The sequence below is a fragment of the Pteropus vampyrus genome, unplaced genomic scaffold (assembly GCF_000151845.1).
Source record: "Pteropus vampyrus isolate Shadow unplaced genomic scaffold, Pvam_2.0 Scaffold74, whole genome shotgun sequence".
NCBI classification, from domain to species: Eukaryota; Metazoa; Chordata; class Mammalia; order Chiroptera; family Pteropodidae; genus Pteropus; species Pteropus vampyrus.
In genome coordinates, this window is record NW_011888855.1 from 3,887,023 (window position 1) to 3,903,044 (window position 16,022).

A 16,022-nucleotide genomic window follows, 5' to 3' on the forward strand; every position below is an offset into this window, starting at 1 on the left:
TATCAACATAAACCACCCAAAATTCACTGGAAACAGGTCCCAAGGGAAATGTTTTCAGACTACAGTGTGCTGGGAACTAGGGGTACTGTAATGGCTATTGCTGCAGGTGGCGTGGAGGTGGACAGGTAGGGGTGAGATGCGGTGGGGGAGGCTGTGGGGTGGGGGAGGGATGAAATGAGGTGGTTGGCTTGAGTAGGTGGAAGAGAGGCTGAAGTCCCCGGAACAGCACTGCTCTTATGTTTAGTGTCATCTAAGTTCTGCTACTTAAACAAATCACTGTTTGACAAAAAACTAGTAGCCTGAAGAAAACACAAACACAATCGAAATCAAACTCAATTCTAGATTCAGTGATTTAATTCAGTAACTTATGGTAACTGTCATAAAATGAAAAATTGAAAAACTGACAGTGCTAATGTCTTTAATTTTTTTTTAAAGTTCTCTTCTGATAGAAATAGTATCACAAAAAAGACTTTTGGGGGAGCATTTGAATCTTGTTTGCTGGCATATGTCATCAGTTTGGCTCAATAAACTCTTATAAAAATTTTTTTAAAAAAAGACTTTTGGTTAAATACAAACTATCTATCCACCTTCTTCTGTAAATGAAATAAATAATATAAATTTAAAAAGAGATGCAACTGCCTAGATTTCAGCTCTGGATTTCAGCCTGGGTTTCAGCTCCTCTGTGTCCCTAATAGCATGTGGAGAACACTGTGCAACTGGGACATGAGTCCATGTTCATTCAGTACAGGGATTGAGGTGAACACCTTTGAAAATCCGGTAGTGACAAGAGAAGCTAAAACCAATACAGTTGAGGAAAGATGGATTTCAGAGGGAGAGCTACAGAATACTATTTAGATGGTGATTAGAATGTAAAGGAAAACATTATAGTTTTAGGAAGAAAGGACTGCATCAACAGGTAGATTTTGAATATCTGTCAAACCAGCTCTCTGCAACAAGCCTAAAAGGATGATGGGGGAATATGTAGTTCAATGTGACTCTACAAAATAGTCTCTGTCTGAGCAGAGAAAAACATTATATTGTTAAATGTGGGGGGAAAAAAAGGAACAAGAATCTTTAATGTCCCTTTACACTTAACACAACGTGAAACTCATTTTCCAATTTGTAATAAGCAAATAAACAAGCTTTTTGTTGAGGAAAGATGTTTAATGTTAGCTTCCTTTCTGAAACTATACTCTTGTCACTGAAAAGTGATTCAGAAGTTAAAAGTTAAATTTAAAAGTGATTCAGAAAAAGAAAAGTTAAATTTAGAAATACTGTAGAAAACATTTAACTATTGTATTGGAATAAAATACCTGAAAAGTGTCAATTTATGTCAACTCATTAAAGCACAGAACTTTTCATAATTTTTAAGAAACATAGTATTTTGTGTTTTTCAATGGTATTACTCAATGAAATACCTTAACACATAATATTGCTTGTAGATAATAAACACTGAGTGAATAATTTAGGACAGAAGAATAAAATTTTAAAAAACCATTTAAATTAATTAGGAAAATGCTTAATTCATTTTTATTTTAAAGGCAAATTGGTTAGGTACATATTCATTTCAATGACAGGAAATACAATAAAATATTTTTAGTGAGGGCTTCCCGGTCAGAATTTGAAAAATCTATCAAGTGTCCAAGTTCACTTTGTATTGCCTATGCAAACCAACAAGGCACATAAAATATCAAGAAAATGGTTAAATCATAGTTAAATATGCTCAAATACATCCCAGATACCTGCATATTTTAATTATTGATAGTTATTGCTATCTACTTATTAAAATATACCTTCCAAAGACCTCAATAAATTAATATTGGCTGGCTTAGTTTTAGGAATTGTTTGTTTCTAGAAATTAAATTACATTAATTTTTTACCTAATTCAAAGATTAATTCATATCAATCTTGCCCATTAAGTCTGAATTCTTAAAGTTTTTGTTGAATGATTTAAGCTTGGGCTTGGATACCTGTGTGAGTGTGTGTGTGTGTGTGTGTGTGTGTGGTTTTTAAAAAATCAGTGTTAAACCTTAACTGATCATTCATTTTTGAGGAAAAAAGGAAAAGGACAAGATGACAATGGATCGAGAATTAACTCAATTAACATTGAGCTTTGCAACACAACTGGACCGCCTTCAGGGGTGAGGCCTGGCCCTTGCTCTCCTGTGGGTACATGCTGGCCGTGGTGGGGAGGATGCCACCGACCAACAAAGAAGTAACAGTCTTGGCAACAAAACTCAGGCCTTTGGGATGCCACATGACTTCTCTGTATTTGATGTTACCATGGTGAAGGCAGAGTATTAGAGCAGTAACTCTGCTTGAGGTGAATGGAAAGTCAAGAACAAGTGTCCTTTCAGTGAAAGCTCTAACATGAGCAAATAGTTAACATGGAAACTTAGCCAAGGTCCCTCTTAAGCATTATCTTAAGAGTTGGTATTTTTTTCCAGGAGGAGGAATCTAGATGTTACCATTCCCCACAGCCCTGAGGCAGGTCACACATCCCACACCCAGCAGGGGGCGTGCAGGCCTTAGGAATCACAGGAACTAACCAGCTTAGCAGCCATGCCCCCAGGCCTCCTGCATTCCCCATGCTCTTATGAGCCAGCCTTTCAGATCAACACTTAGGCCCAGACCAGCCAGGTCTCTGACCACCAATTTGTGGCCTCTGTTCTACATGGATCATGTGATCAGGTCAACAGCTCCCCTTCATGGAAGAACAATGAAGTCAGTTCTACCAAATTTAAACATTGAAATAATTATTATGCCAGAACTGACCTTTCTTTCGGAAAGATAAATAAAACTTGCCTGAATGCTTCGGATTTTATAATTTTTTAAAATGAAGATTTATTCACCCAGGTCTTATTTGCCCTAAAACATGCTGTCAGATGAGAGTAAGGCAGTATTTCTCAAACTAGGTTAATGTAAAGATCTATTTCAAAAGAAAAACAATTCTCTCAGTCTCTGAAACTATATTTAGATTTCCTCAGTCTGAAACTTTAAAAAGTTAGTCTTAATCTGTGGCAATGTTTTTTAATTGCAAGTAATTGGCATGAGAATTTTGTATTTAAAACTGGTTTTAAAATGTTCTTAGGCTATTATCAGAATGAACATACAAAAAATTTAAATTCTCACAAAACTTGCAGATCCCTAATACTATATTTGGGGACTCTACTGGAAAAACAAAGCTTTATGAAAAAATAATTATATTAATTACAAACTAGGAACACTTTACATCAGTATATTAATATTTTTATGCTTGAATTGTTCTTTTTGAATTTTTGACTAAAGAGGATGTATAAATGGTATATGAAGGACCAAGTACGCTTATGAACGTCATTATAATAAGAACCCCAGCCTTGCAAGGACAGAAAGTCTTAGAGAACTGCTGTGTCCTCTCCTAATATATTCTTTGTTTTTTCCTTTTTGGAAAGGTCATGCTGGGCTGACAGATCACTGGCCACAATTTTTCCCATGCCCTGGCAAGTAAGCTTGCCTGCTACAGCCAAGAAGACTGTCCCCATAAAAATAAAAATAAGACAGGACTCTGGCCTGGAGAATTGCAGGCAGCTTGGAGACAGACCAGGTACAAGTGATGTACTAGTGATGGTTAGACAGACAGAGTAATATTTCAGTTTTATGAACGTCTGTGATTATAAGGACAGTCTCACTTGACATATGACCTAATATTTTAGTTCAAGATGCACACTGTTACAAAGTCAGTCTGGAAAAGGCCTTCAGGGGTCCGTTGGAATACAGACGGCCTGCAGGCCGCAGCATGGAGTGGGGAATCTAGGTCAGGGTCACTGTGGGTTAACTTAATTTTCATCACTGCATGAAGGGCTGTAATAAGTATGGGAAAGGTAATAGTTACCTGTTCAAAAGAATGGAGCCCACTTTCTTTCCCTAACTTCACCATGTCTTCCAAAATAGCTTTCTTCAGCTCCTGAATTAAACCATATAGGTAAAATTAACAAGACCAAACACACATTTTACACCAACATGCTCCCTTTCTCCCCAACTAGGACTGAAACTCCCTAGCTGTGTGCCAATTACCACCTCTTATCTGGCAAGTAAGTGCCTGGCATGGCCAAAAGAGTGACCACAAACAGGCTAAGTGACCACTTGATTTTTTTTTAAGTAACCTTCTGGTCAGCCTGTAGAGTCCCAGGGTCCCTGTCACCCCCAGAAAAGCCCAGGGCCCAGTGGGAATGTTAGGGCCCATGGCTGCTGCTGAGAAATAGGCCAGGTGACTGGAGGGGCCGCTGCGAAGCACAGAGGTCCTCTTCCACAGGACCCAACATGTGCCATGAGAAGGTTTCCGGAAAGTGTGAGTGGCTAATGCTCTAAGCAGGAAGGACTGCTGCTTCTTCAATTCCATTACCGTCTCTCTAAGCCCAGTAGATGCAAAATCCACCTCACATGTGGAGAAAGCACGGCCATTGAGTCAGAAAGCCTAAGCTCACATCTGACACCGCTGTTAACCAGTTGTATGGCCTTGGGCAACCCACTACCCTCTCTGGACTCTCCTGCAAGTTGCAAAATAAGAGAGCTAGACAAGCTTTATGTGCTGTTCAATAATTTATCAAACTTTCTAAGAAGAAATGTGACTCCCTTCAACAACAAAACAGATGAACTTGTGTTTTAGGATTCCCACTACTTATAAAGTTAAAAACTTCCCTACGTGTTTAAATTTCACTGGTCTACTGTTTATCTGTCCCCTCATTATAAAAGGTCCAGCAACCTTTTAGCGTACAGTCCCACAGTACAGACCTTATTTGTGCAGAGCTCTGCATACGTCCCTTCAATTCCTCTCTTCTGGGCCCAGGAGGGCATGACTTCAGGGTCAGGCACTACGATGCCCACCAAATAGGCCTGCAATCCCAGCAAAGAAACATGGTCACGATGAAAGCTTTTTTTCACTCTGCCATATTTATTTCAATTTTTTTTTCTAAAAAAATTTATGAAAAATTTGATATAGATACAAAATTAGAGACATTAGTACAAGATATACCAATCACCAAGATAAAACAATTACCAAAATTGACAAAAGCTTTTTTAAATCATGAAAACATTTTATTATTTTTTAAAAAATATTTTATTAGAGCACAGTTGGCATATGATATTATATTAGTGACAGAAGCTTTTAAAGTGGTTATTTGTGGTCCAGCATTAAAAATAATCTCTTAGTATTCTCAGACTCCACCCTTTTCTAAAAATAAGTATATGCCTATGTTATGAAACATTTCTACCAATATATCATACATTCTTGACTGTTTATTTTGTGTTCTATTTCTCTAACTTCATTAAAAAATTAATAAAGTACAAGCTTAAGGATATTAAGAATCAGTTAGGTTAGGCCTATACGTACCTTTGAGTCTCATGCTAATCTTAAATGAGTACATCTTCAAGTTGCTAACAAAACAACTCTATGAACCAAAGCATATATTTCTCAAGATTTCCAGACCATTTTAAAATTGTTTCATCGATATGGTCCTCCATTTCATTAATATGGTTCATTATTTAAAAATAATTTAATAATATTTAATTATATAAAGCCAATGATAGCACAGAATATATTCACAGTGGTCTGACTTTGAAGCTAAGTGATTTTGAAAGCAGAATAAAAATCCTCTCCAAATAATTTAATCTTGAAGTATATTAATGTATTAGCTTAATATAGTAAGCTATATTATCATCAGTGCCATTATTTGCAATACTGTATCCATTTATCTGTAAAGTTCACCTGTATGTTTCAAAATCAAAACATTAGGAACCCTGAATCTTGCTTTAGCATCTCATCCCAAAATTTCTCTTGTAAGTAGGTAGAGCATAAGATAAAAGTACTGGGAGTGTCTATTACAACTGCTCTAAGCAGCTTATTTACCTAACTACAATTTATACTACTATAAGCTATTAAGATTTCTCCTTCAAAAAAGAATTTTCTCTCATGAGCTAGTATGTCAGATTAGGTATTAATGTCTGCCACTTTAATTAAATACCAAATGCATATGAAATTATTCTGAGACAACACTAGATTTTTCAGCAGGCCCAGTGACTGTGGGAGGGCTGAAGCACAGGGGACTCACCTTTAAGCTGTCCCCATGGACATAGGTTTGTGCCACAGGCTCACTCCGGATGTAGATGTTTTCGATCTTCTCGGGTGCGACATATTCTCCCTGAGCAAGTTTAAATATGTGCTTCTTCCGATCAATAATTTTAAGAGTTCCTGCCTGCAGAGTTAGACAAACAGCTTTATAAAGAGATGGCATTCAGAGCCTGAACCTCTCACTCTTTAGTGCTGCAGCCCCTCCCTCCTGTCCTGTCCCACCTTGCAGACCCCACCCGGATGCTCTTCCATCTGACTCCTCTGCTCTTACAGAGCCACCATGCACCGCAGGCTGATGGCTCCTGAGCTCTGCTGGGCCCTGAGTGTCCAGTCCTTTCTTTCCCTTCAGTATCGACCCCCCTTACTCCCTGACCCTAGTCCTGCCACCCCCACACCCAGCAACAGGTGTCCTCCTCCTCAGAAGGCCCACCTGCCTTCCCACTGGGCTATCCTCTCCCCCAGGCCCCTTGCTCTAGTTGTCCCTTTTCTCACCAGCATCTTCAGATTCACTCCCTTAAGCCATGCTTAGGTTTCTTGCCCCAGCTACTGCTCCCACCCCTCCAAGAGCGGGCTCTCCATACCCTGACACATGGCACAGCTCTGGCAGAGGCCCCCAGTGACACCCATCTGATGAGCCAGATGGCATTAGGAGTCCTCACCCTCCAGGACCTCTGCAGCAGGCAGGCTAGCCCTTGGGCAGTGAGTGCTTGTGCACCCCCCCCACCCCCGCCGCCCCAGGACTCCCACTCACCTCCCTGCCTCCCCTCGACCTTTTTTGAGTTTCTCAGGTGATTAGGTGGGTCTCTCTCCTTTGGCTCAACTCTTCAACGTTGCACATTCCTCACCTCCACTGACAGTTCTCCTTGAGGTAACTACCATTTATCTTTTCATTGGCCACTCCCATGTCTATCTAAGCTTCCAGCCAGACTTTTTCACTGAGTTCCACACCCAAAACCTAACAGTCCTCAGAACATTTCACAAGCGAGGCCGTTTGCAGAATGCAACATGCCCTAAGGGAAGCTCATCACGTCCTCTTCATGCCTGTTTCAGACTCCAACCCCCAAACCTGGAGATGGCCTTGCCATTTGCCATTCTTGGGACTTCTAGCAGTCAGGTTCATCCATCCTCACTCATAAATCCCTCTCCCATCTCCCTCCCTTTCCCATCCAAACCACTTCCTGACCAGACTTCTGCCTACATCTGTCCCTGCTCCATCTGTTCCATCCACCAGAACCGGAGCAATCTCTACAGAAGAGAAAAATAAGTAGGCCCTGTTTTGCTTAAAATCCAGGCTGGACATCATGTGCTTTATCTGCACTGGCTCCTTTGGTCTTCATGGCACCCCATGAGCTGGGTATCACCACCTCCATTTCACCAATGAGGAAAGTGAAGATCAGTGAGGTTACTTAACTCCTCCAAAGCCACACAGCTAGGAGGTAGGGGAGCAGGGATTTGAATCAGGTCTTTCTGGATTAGAAGCCTACACTATTTTCTTGATCTGACTAATACTATTTCAAAATAATAATAATTTTAAAAAATTGACTCCCACAGACTGCCTGCCTGCTGTCTTGGGCTTTGAGTTCAAGCACAACATGAATTAATTCACTTCCTTCTCACAACCCTCTGCAAGGCAGATGGTTTCATCCAAGTTACAAGGCATCAGTGGCAGAGCCAAGTTTTTTCCAATTTTGGGGGCCCTCTTTAAGAAAAATAATATAAAGTGCAGAGCCTTGGAAGGGGTTTATGCAAGTGAGGGGACCTGAAGCCTAAGTTTCCTTAGCTGACAGGACAATCTATCCTCTACCAGTGTGCAGGGTCCTGCTGACTTCTCCAGCCTCCCTCCTGTGGGCCCTGAGAACTGCCTGCTTCACGCCTAGTGTCTCTCCAGTGTGCACATGCTGTTACTCCTGCCCTGACTGTCCTCACTCTCTCCTCTCACTCAGAACATGACTCACATCCTGAGACTCAGATCCAGCAGATGCCTGTCCTCCTTTGCCCCTCTCCTCAGGGGGGCATGGCCCAGAGTTCATGTCCACCGCATTGGGTGGGAAACCGTCTAAAGAAACGTCTCTCCCCTGAGCACAGTCAGTCCCTAGCCCAGGGTTCACACCAAGGACACATCTGTGTCTGCTGCAGGCGTGAGGGTTTCTCAGATCCAAGCAGGGGAAAATCAGCTTGCCAGCCCAGAGGACCCTTGGAGAGCTCAACACTGTTCACATGCCTGAAAATTCAGCATCTCAGAACATCCACCTAAAACCTTAGCACCTTCCTGGAGACCCAGAAAAGCTTCCTGCGGCCAGGGGGTGGGGGCTGCATCAGGCAAGGGCTCTCAGTTCCAGTGACGGCCTTTTTCTGGTAATAGCTTTCATAAGCATCTCCTATGTGCCATGCGTTGTGCTAAGTGCTTTTCGGGTATAATTTCATTCATTCCTGACAACAATAACTACAGAGGTAAGCAATGGTATTATCCCTATTTTACAAATGACAGAATGAGGCACAATAACTGGTGTGGGCTAACAGTTGGAGGCCACAGCCAAACAATGCTATGTAGTCTCACACTCTTACTCAACAAGTGAGTCAATCTGGAGTCCCGGAGAGGGATGAGTCTTTGCTCACATTCATGAGAGCAACTGCTGGCAGAGCCAAAGGAACTCAGACATATTTCTGCCCATTACCAAGCTTTTCCTACTGCTCAGTGCCACCTCTCAGCTGGTGGCTGTGGTTGTGGGCTCTCAGCCCGTGCCTTTCTCAGACCTCCCAGAGCTCTGAACCCCTGCTCCATGTCCTCTACCCATTGGACTCCACAGCACTGTCAGGCCTCTTTCTGAAAACCATTAAGGGCGGGAAGTGGGTCTTACACTCCAGCTTTACCCTCCCACCAAGATCCCTATCACCTGCCTCAGGAGGGTGGAGGAGAAGCTTTGGGAGTGAGGTAAGAAAGAACCTCTCAAGCACTGGAGGTGTTCCTGAATGACTAGCTGTCAGGGAGAACATGGAAAAGGCTCCTGCCTCAGAATGAATCAGATTTACACCCTCCCACCACCCAAATGTTTGGAGCTCCATGGTTCTAAACGTACGCACCGGCAGCCACTGCCCGATGTCTCCGGTGTGAAGCCAGCCTTCGCTGTCCAGGGCCTCCTTTGTCCTATCTGGATCTTTCAAGTAACCTTTGAACACATTTGGTCCTCTCACACATATCTGTAGGGACAAACACCCGGCTTCTCTCAGCCACAGCATAAGGGTTCCTGATGTGAGGCTGTCACGAGGTATGTGTAGAATAATGTACACTGTCCCTCAGGAAATCCACTGTGGAAACTGCAGCGATGAAAACAGAGGACAGGAACAGCCACCGGAGGTCTGAACTGTCTCCCGGCTTCTCTCAAGCAGCATGTTCTCCATCCTTCCTCTCGGCCCTGGCCACCCCAGGCCTCCCTCCACCGTCCCTTCTTTCTCGGGGACACCCTGGCATTTGGCATATGTTGCTTTGTGTCACTGGATAGGGTCTCATCAGATACTAGTGGCTGGCTGCTTCTGCCAGAGGTGCTTAAGCCCCCTGCTTCATGACCAGGCAGTCAATCAACCTTCTAGTCACTCCCGCTGAATGAACAAGTACAGGCCAGCTCTATCTACCCCATCTGGCCTATTTGCAAATGGTCATGTTTCTGCTGGGACAGATCTGCAACAGCAGGCCATGCCAGTTAGGAAAAAATGGATTTAAAAAAAAAACTTAGGAATTCCAAATCTTGATTTAGACTGGCCCAGTCTCAGCGTTGTTTCATTAACAGGAGAGGAAATGCTGATTCAGTTGAGTTAAATTCATTAGTAATTTAAAGTGACCTTACACATAGAGTAAAAGGAAAATAATTCTATTTCTACTTTTTTTTTCTTTTACTCACTATATGTAGCATCCTCAGACATAAATGGCTAAATGCTGAAGTTTACCTCTCCCTCTCCTTTGCGGGTCCAATAGTTCAGTTCCTCGACATCAACAAGCTTGATATGGTTGCAGGGCAGAGGCGCGCCCACGTGCCCTAGAAGATCAAAGCAATATATTCAGCTCAATTTCATCACCGAAGATGCTCCATGCCATGCAAAATCCCCCAAGTGGTCAGGAAATTATGGATGGAAAGCAATATACCTTTAGATGTGCAGTTGTCACAGGCAAGCGCTCACAATAAAATAAGATTCTAGAAAAAGGAAAGGCCAACCTCTGCAGGGCCTTTGTTTTACACCTGATTCTTAAAGAGCTGGACAGGCTTAGTTGGCCTAGCACCAACCTACATGGGGTCCGTAGTGGGGCTCATACTCACAGCAACCACACAGTCAGGATATGTTACAACTACACATATTAAAACATTTTCCCCATTGTCAGATCACATGTCTCAGTTTGGTTTTCATAAAATATAGTCACCATGAACTTTCCTCCCGTCACTAGACTGTTGATTAATGTGCATGGTAATCATCTACACATCTTGTTAAAATGCGGATTCTGATCAGTAGGTCTGGGATGAGGCCTGAGATTCTGCATTTCTTACAGGCACCCACGTCATGTTTCTGGTCCACGGACTACACTTTGAGTAACAAAGGAATGGAAAGCTGGACAAGGTAACTCGCCCCTGAAAAATAAGACTTCAAATCTTCTTGGTGTTATATATTACAACCACAAAATTACATCGAAGTCATCTTCTAGTAATTTTCTTGTGGTTAGAGAATTCACTGGCAAGGTGGAGTTTTAATTAGGTGCTGGCCAAGGTCCTGAAAGAAGAGTGAGCCCCGTAGGTGAATGAAGCAGTGACACTTTGGTTTCTCTTTTAAATGAGAGGTCACAAAATCTTTTACATCATTGTACAAAGATATCTATCCTCTCATACTCAATAGCCTTTGCAAGTTTTCATGGAAAGGTTGAATGAAAAAGGCAACACCTCAAAAGTCTTACACAGGAAAATGGAGAAGATGACACAGAGGGAAGAAAGTGTCCAAAAGGAAGGGTATACATGAGAGTGATCTGTAAATGTGATGGCAGCAATAAGAAAAAGTTAGTGAACCAGGACCTCAGAAGACAGTTCTTGTGGTAGATTTGCCAGTGGTAGAAAGATCAAAGAATTTATATGTAAAAAGGCTTTATTCAACTAGAGTTTAAGAGGTAAAACTCAGGGGGAAAAAAGTGCTTCTGTACTTGATTTGGCCAAATATGATTTCTATTTAGAATCCACCTATCATGTTTCTGCTGACCACCTCAAGGTGCCCTGAAAACAGGTGTTGTATTACTGAACATATTTCTTGTGTATGCACGTTGTCTCAAGTCTTCTAGTTTGTAGTTGAGCAAACTTAAGCATAAAGAGTGACCCCAAGCTCACAGAGAAAGTTAGTGCCCAGAATGATTCTTTTGAAGAACGGTTTTCAGATTTTTCCAGTTCATAGTCTAAAGTTGTGATAGACAATACAGGGGCTACCTACTGCTTCTTTCTTGCCCCGAAAGAGGAGTGGCTTTAGAATGAGGGCTTGGACAGGAAGGAGCTGTTCCTTCCTGAGGCTGCCACCGCCTTCTAGACCTTAACATTACAGAGACTGTCATTCCCGAAGGGCCCTTTGAGAAATAGTGCTCTGGCCATTAGAAAGTTGCCCCTCCTTCCTTAATCATATCCAATTCACAGCCTGCTTTCCTTCCTTCGACTGTAAGCAAGGCTGTGTGGTATTTAGATTCTATGAAATTTAACATACTGACATTTACTGATATTATAATCATTTTTCCACCTGTGATCCACTATTTTATTTTTTTTATATGACTTCTATCTTCTATAAAAGAAATGGAAAAATACAAAAAATATGTGGGAAAATACAAAATATGTAACAAAGAGAACAGATCCATAATGCTACAACCCAAACATTACCACCATCAGTGTTGCTCTTCTATTTCTGTTGCTTTCTTCCAAAGTGCCCATGCAAATTTACTGTCCATAAGAAAGTCTGGGATCCACTGTAACTCAGCAGTGCCTCATGAACCATTCCCACATCTCCCATCCATCCTACCTGAGGTCCAGTCCCCAGGTGTGGTGAAGGTACATCCAGCTGTGCACTCAGTTTGGCCATAACCTTCATAAACCTTCAACCAAAACACAGAAACTGCACTGTAGGCACACACACTCCTGAAGCTGGCTGGCCTCCCTCTTCAGCCAGCTAAGTTCCCAATTAACATCTGGCTGCTCCATGCTGGGCACAGTGAGAGGGGAGGTGCTCTGGAGGTAGGGAACCACAGCTGAAGCTGAACGCAGACAACGGGTGTGGCTACTTTGCATAGAAGGAGTGTTATTTTTACCACAGACACTTAGTAGATAAAGTGGTTTGGGGGTAAATATTTCTGACCTATTTTCAACCACTGATGCTATTTTTCATTTGAATAATATGCATTAAAGACAAATACTTTAAAATCTACCCTATGTTTTATTTTCTCTTTGTAAGATATTCCCCTCCAGAGCCCCATGTGTTTGCAGGACTACACCACATGACAGTTTGTCCTTAGCAGTGATCGGGCCGTACTGATGCAGAAGAGGAGGATGTGGCTTCAAAAGGATAAGAATTACAGCATGCACACTGATGAAACAGTGTGCCTACTTTACTTAAAACCCAACAGTCACAACCATGTTACTACACTCTGCAGATGTAGGAACTTAATATATATTAATTGAATGGATAAATGAAGGAATGGATTTCTTAGAGATGACAAAACCTATTGAACCAAATGACAAACACAAATGGACTTTCATCATCCCCTCCCTTGTGCTCTTTTTCTGGATTGGGCGATATATTGCAGGCTGGAGAATGCAGAGATGCTGTTACAGGTGTGGTACAGGTTCTTCAGCACATTGATAATCCATATAGAGTTTATCAAATCCCTTTTCCCAAAGTGGATACACCTGGGCTCTCCAGGCTGTCTCAAGGTCATCCTGGCTTTCACTGGCTCTGGGATTTTTTCATCTTTAGAGGAGGGAGTTTTTTTCCCACTAAAATCTTACCTCCAGGATCTTTCTCTGTATAGTAAAGGGTTTGATGGGTTTTTGGCCCTGCCCTAGCACACATCTCATTGTCCCTAGGAAAGGCCACAGAAAGGCAATACCTGGCACCCTAGAGCCGCCCGGAGGAATCCTAGGACTTCTGGGGATGCAGGGGCTGCTCCAGTCACAATCATCCGTACACACCCGCCAAGACTGGCCTGTGGAGAGAAAGAAGAACCTGCCAAGGTTTGTGCTGCTGGAGGTGACATCTAGCCCATCTGGGACTCATCCAAAGGTCAACATTCAACAACTGGACCACACGTGGACCCTCGTATAGGGATCAAATGGAAGGCTTGAGCTTGTACAACACATGAGCTGAGGACATCCCTTCTCCTTCAAAATGAACCAACCCAACCAGCTTTGCAACTCAACCCACAATATGGCTAACTCTTTTATGTTCTTTGAGATAAGTGCCATTAATCTATGTGGCATTCCATAATTTTGGATCTTTCCTTAAAGCACATAGCTACTCCCTCAGTCCCCCATCGTTTGTGAGCACCCAAAACAGTTACTGAGGGCAATTCCGCCTCACTGCCACCTCAACGGCCTGGCCTCATGTCCTTTATAAATCAATGCCATGCTCCACTATATTTACCATGCACTGCAGAGGACAAGGAATTCTTTAAACAAATTGTTTCTTTAAGTTGAGCCAAGATAGTTTAAATATTAATTTTCATAGCTAAAAATAGAGTAGTAAGAAAAAAGCAAGTAACTACAAATTCCTTGGGTAATGTAAAGCTTGAAAGCTTTAGTGGGGATCCAGAAATGAGTATTTCATGATCAGCCTGGTTTGGGAGAAGTTGGAAGGAAACAAGAAGAGAAAGGAAGATTCTCGGCCATCTGTCTAGAACCTAGTACTGCTGGAAAGCTACCGTGGTCAGGCCACAGAAAGGGCCAAAAGAACCTCAGGCCCCAGGAGCTCCTGGGTGGACCTGACACCCAAGGGCAAAGCTACCCAATACCTGTGGAGGCCAAGGGACCAACTTTTCAGAAGTCCCTCTTGCTGGTTGCCTTTTGACAAATATAATACAACTCCAAATAACAAAAATAAGTCCTTTAAGATTTTGATAGGGAGCTTAAGCTTTGATTTCATGACCGAATGATTATTACAGGCCACTGGGGGCAAATTTCTCTGATTTTTCTGTAAGGTCATCCTTTGCACATCTGAGTGTCTCTCTATAATCACTTGTTCTTTTTCCTACCTGAATCTTATTAAAGAAGAGTTCATCCCAGATACTATCATTCCTGATGATTCCACTCCGGACTTCGGCCTGTTTACGCTTTGCTGCAAACTCCAGAAGCCAGCGCTTTAATGGTGTGTCTGCCTGGCTGAAGATCTGAGGAACAGAAGTTGGACATAGCTGTCAGGCCTGTGTGTCCCATCTCTAGACATACCCATCCCCAGCTCCCCACCCCACTATCCCAGGAAGAAGGCCCAGACTGGCCAACAGAGAAGCCACACTCCATTTTGCCCCAAAGGTCAGTGAATGGGTAACATCCAGCTAAAGGTTAACACTACCAAGATCTGGACATGTTGTGGAAATAGAAGTTCCTGAAAAAAATCTCCCAAATGAGAGTTCTGGACAACAGGAAGAAAACAGGAAAAAGAAGGGTGAGAGTCAAGGAATACAAGAGAGAGGTGACTTCTAGAGCTTGAGGAAAGTCTGCTTGGGGCTCCAGACCCCATCCATACAAGCAGAAAGCCAGCCCTTCAGCCTGACCAGAGACTCCTTTTTGGGCTCACCTTGTCATACATCCGGTTCAGCAGTCGTGGGACCACAGGAAAGATGGTGGGGCACAAAGCCTTCATATCATCCGAAAGGAGACGGATATCTCCTTGAAAGAAACCGACACGCCCTCCATGGCAGTAGACGACGGACTGGAGGGAGAGGACAGGAAAGGAGGAGTCCCTCAGGGTGGTCACTCCTGGCCGCAGTCCAGAGCTGTTCACAGTTCTGCCCTACATGGAGGGCGCCCATGACCCCCTAACCCAGCTCTGGCTGCTGCCACGAGACACTGGATACCATCTGAGGTGACACCCTCCCCACTCATCTCACCACCTTCCACTTAGACCCAGCGAGGCATGGGGAGAAGCAGGAGACAGAGTAGAATCAGAGCCCTTGGGAGATGAAAGTCTCACTGTGCCTGTCCCTCCTGCTCATGACTAAACCCTGGACAGGGGCCTTCCGTGGTGACTCAGATCTACTGAGCAGTACTAGACCCTATGAATGGGTCTGCTCCAGGTCTGAGAGTCTATGGCTTTTCCTGGGATATCTCTGCAACTCTGAAAGGGTGTGCAGTGCCCATGTGTACTAGATATGCTGCTGAGGTTGGGTGGAAGGCCAAGGGAGAGCCTGGCTGGTTGCTAATGGGGCTGGGAGTGTGCCAGGAGCCTAAGATATACTCTTTCTCTAATGCAATCCAGTAAGCAAGACAGTATTTATATCTCCATTCTACAGATGAGGAATGCAAAGCTCAGAGAGGTAAAGAGACCTGCCCAGAGTCACAAAACTAGTTTACAGTAATTGCTGGCATTCTAATCTAGGTCTGGAAAGCTGGAAAGCATGCCGATATGCTAGATATCCCCCAGGGCAAGAAGGGAAAGGCCAGGAAGATATAGTTTATTCACAGGCTAGTTCCTTGAGTGACACATGCATGGAAAATTCTTTGTCAACAGCATGTGGACACCTCTCTCCCACTCCCTCTGCACCCCCATAAGACCTGTCTCAGGGCTGATCATAATGCCAGTCCCATCTACAGCCTGAGGGATCATGACAGTTTGATTCCCCAACTTTACTGTCTTTTCTTTTTTAGAAATTCCTGAGTAATTTAAGTTGAGGAATATCAGCGTTTTGGCCATCAAG

The 16,022-nt window shown here is 43.1% G+C and overlaps 1 protein-coding gene across 4 annotated transcripts in view; it reads right to left on the reverse strand.

Moving 5' to 3' along the window:
* Positions 1–16,022, reverse strand: part of ACSL6 (acyl-CoA synthetase long chain family member 6) — a 52,432-nt gene that overhangs the window by 5,269 nt on the left and 31,141 nt on the right. For 3 of the 4 annotated variants that reach the window (XM_011362270.1, XM_011362269.1, XM_011362268.1), the window contains exons 12-20: positions 14,903–15,037; positions 14,361–14,495; positions 13,221–13,316; positions 12,137–12,209; positions 10,049–10,137; positions 9,188–9,304; positions 6,087–6,230; positions 4,771–4,872; positions 3,872–3,943 (exon numbers count right to left, since the gene is read on the reverse strand). In XM_011362270.1, coding sequence (XP_011360572.1) covers positions 3,872–3,943; positions 4,771–4,872; positions 6,087–6,230; positions 9,188–9,304; positions 10,049–10,137; positions 12,137–12,209; positions 13,221–13,316; positions 14,361–14,495; positions 14,903–15,037 — 963 coding nt within the window. The remainder of the gene's footprint in view (positions 1–3,871; positions 3,944–4,770; positions 4,873–6,086; positions 6,231–9,187; positions 9,305–10,048; positions 10,138–12,136; positions 12,210–13,220; positions 13,317–14,360; positions 14,496–14,902; positions 15,038–16,022) is intronic. The other variant, XM_011362271.1, reaches the window with a different exon arrangement.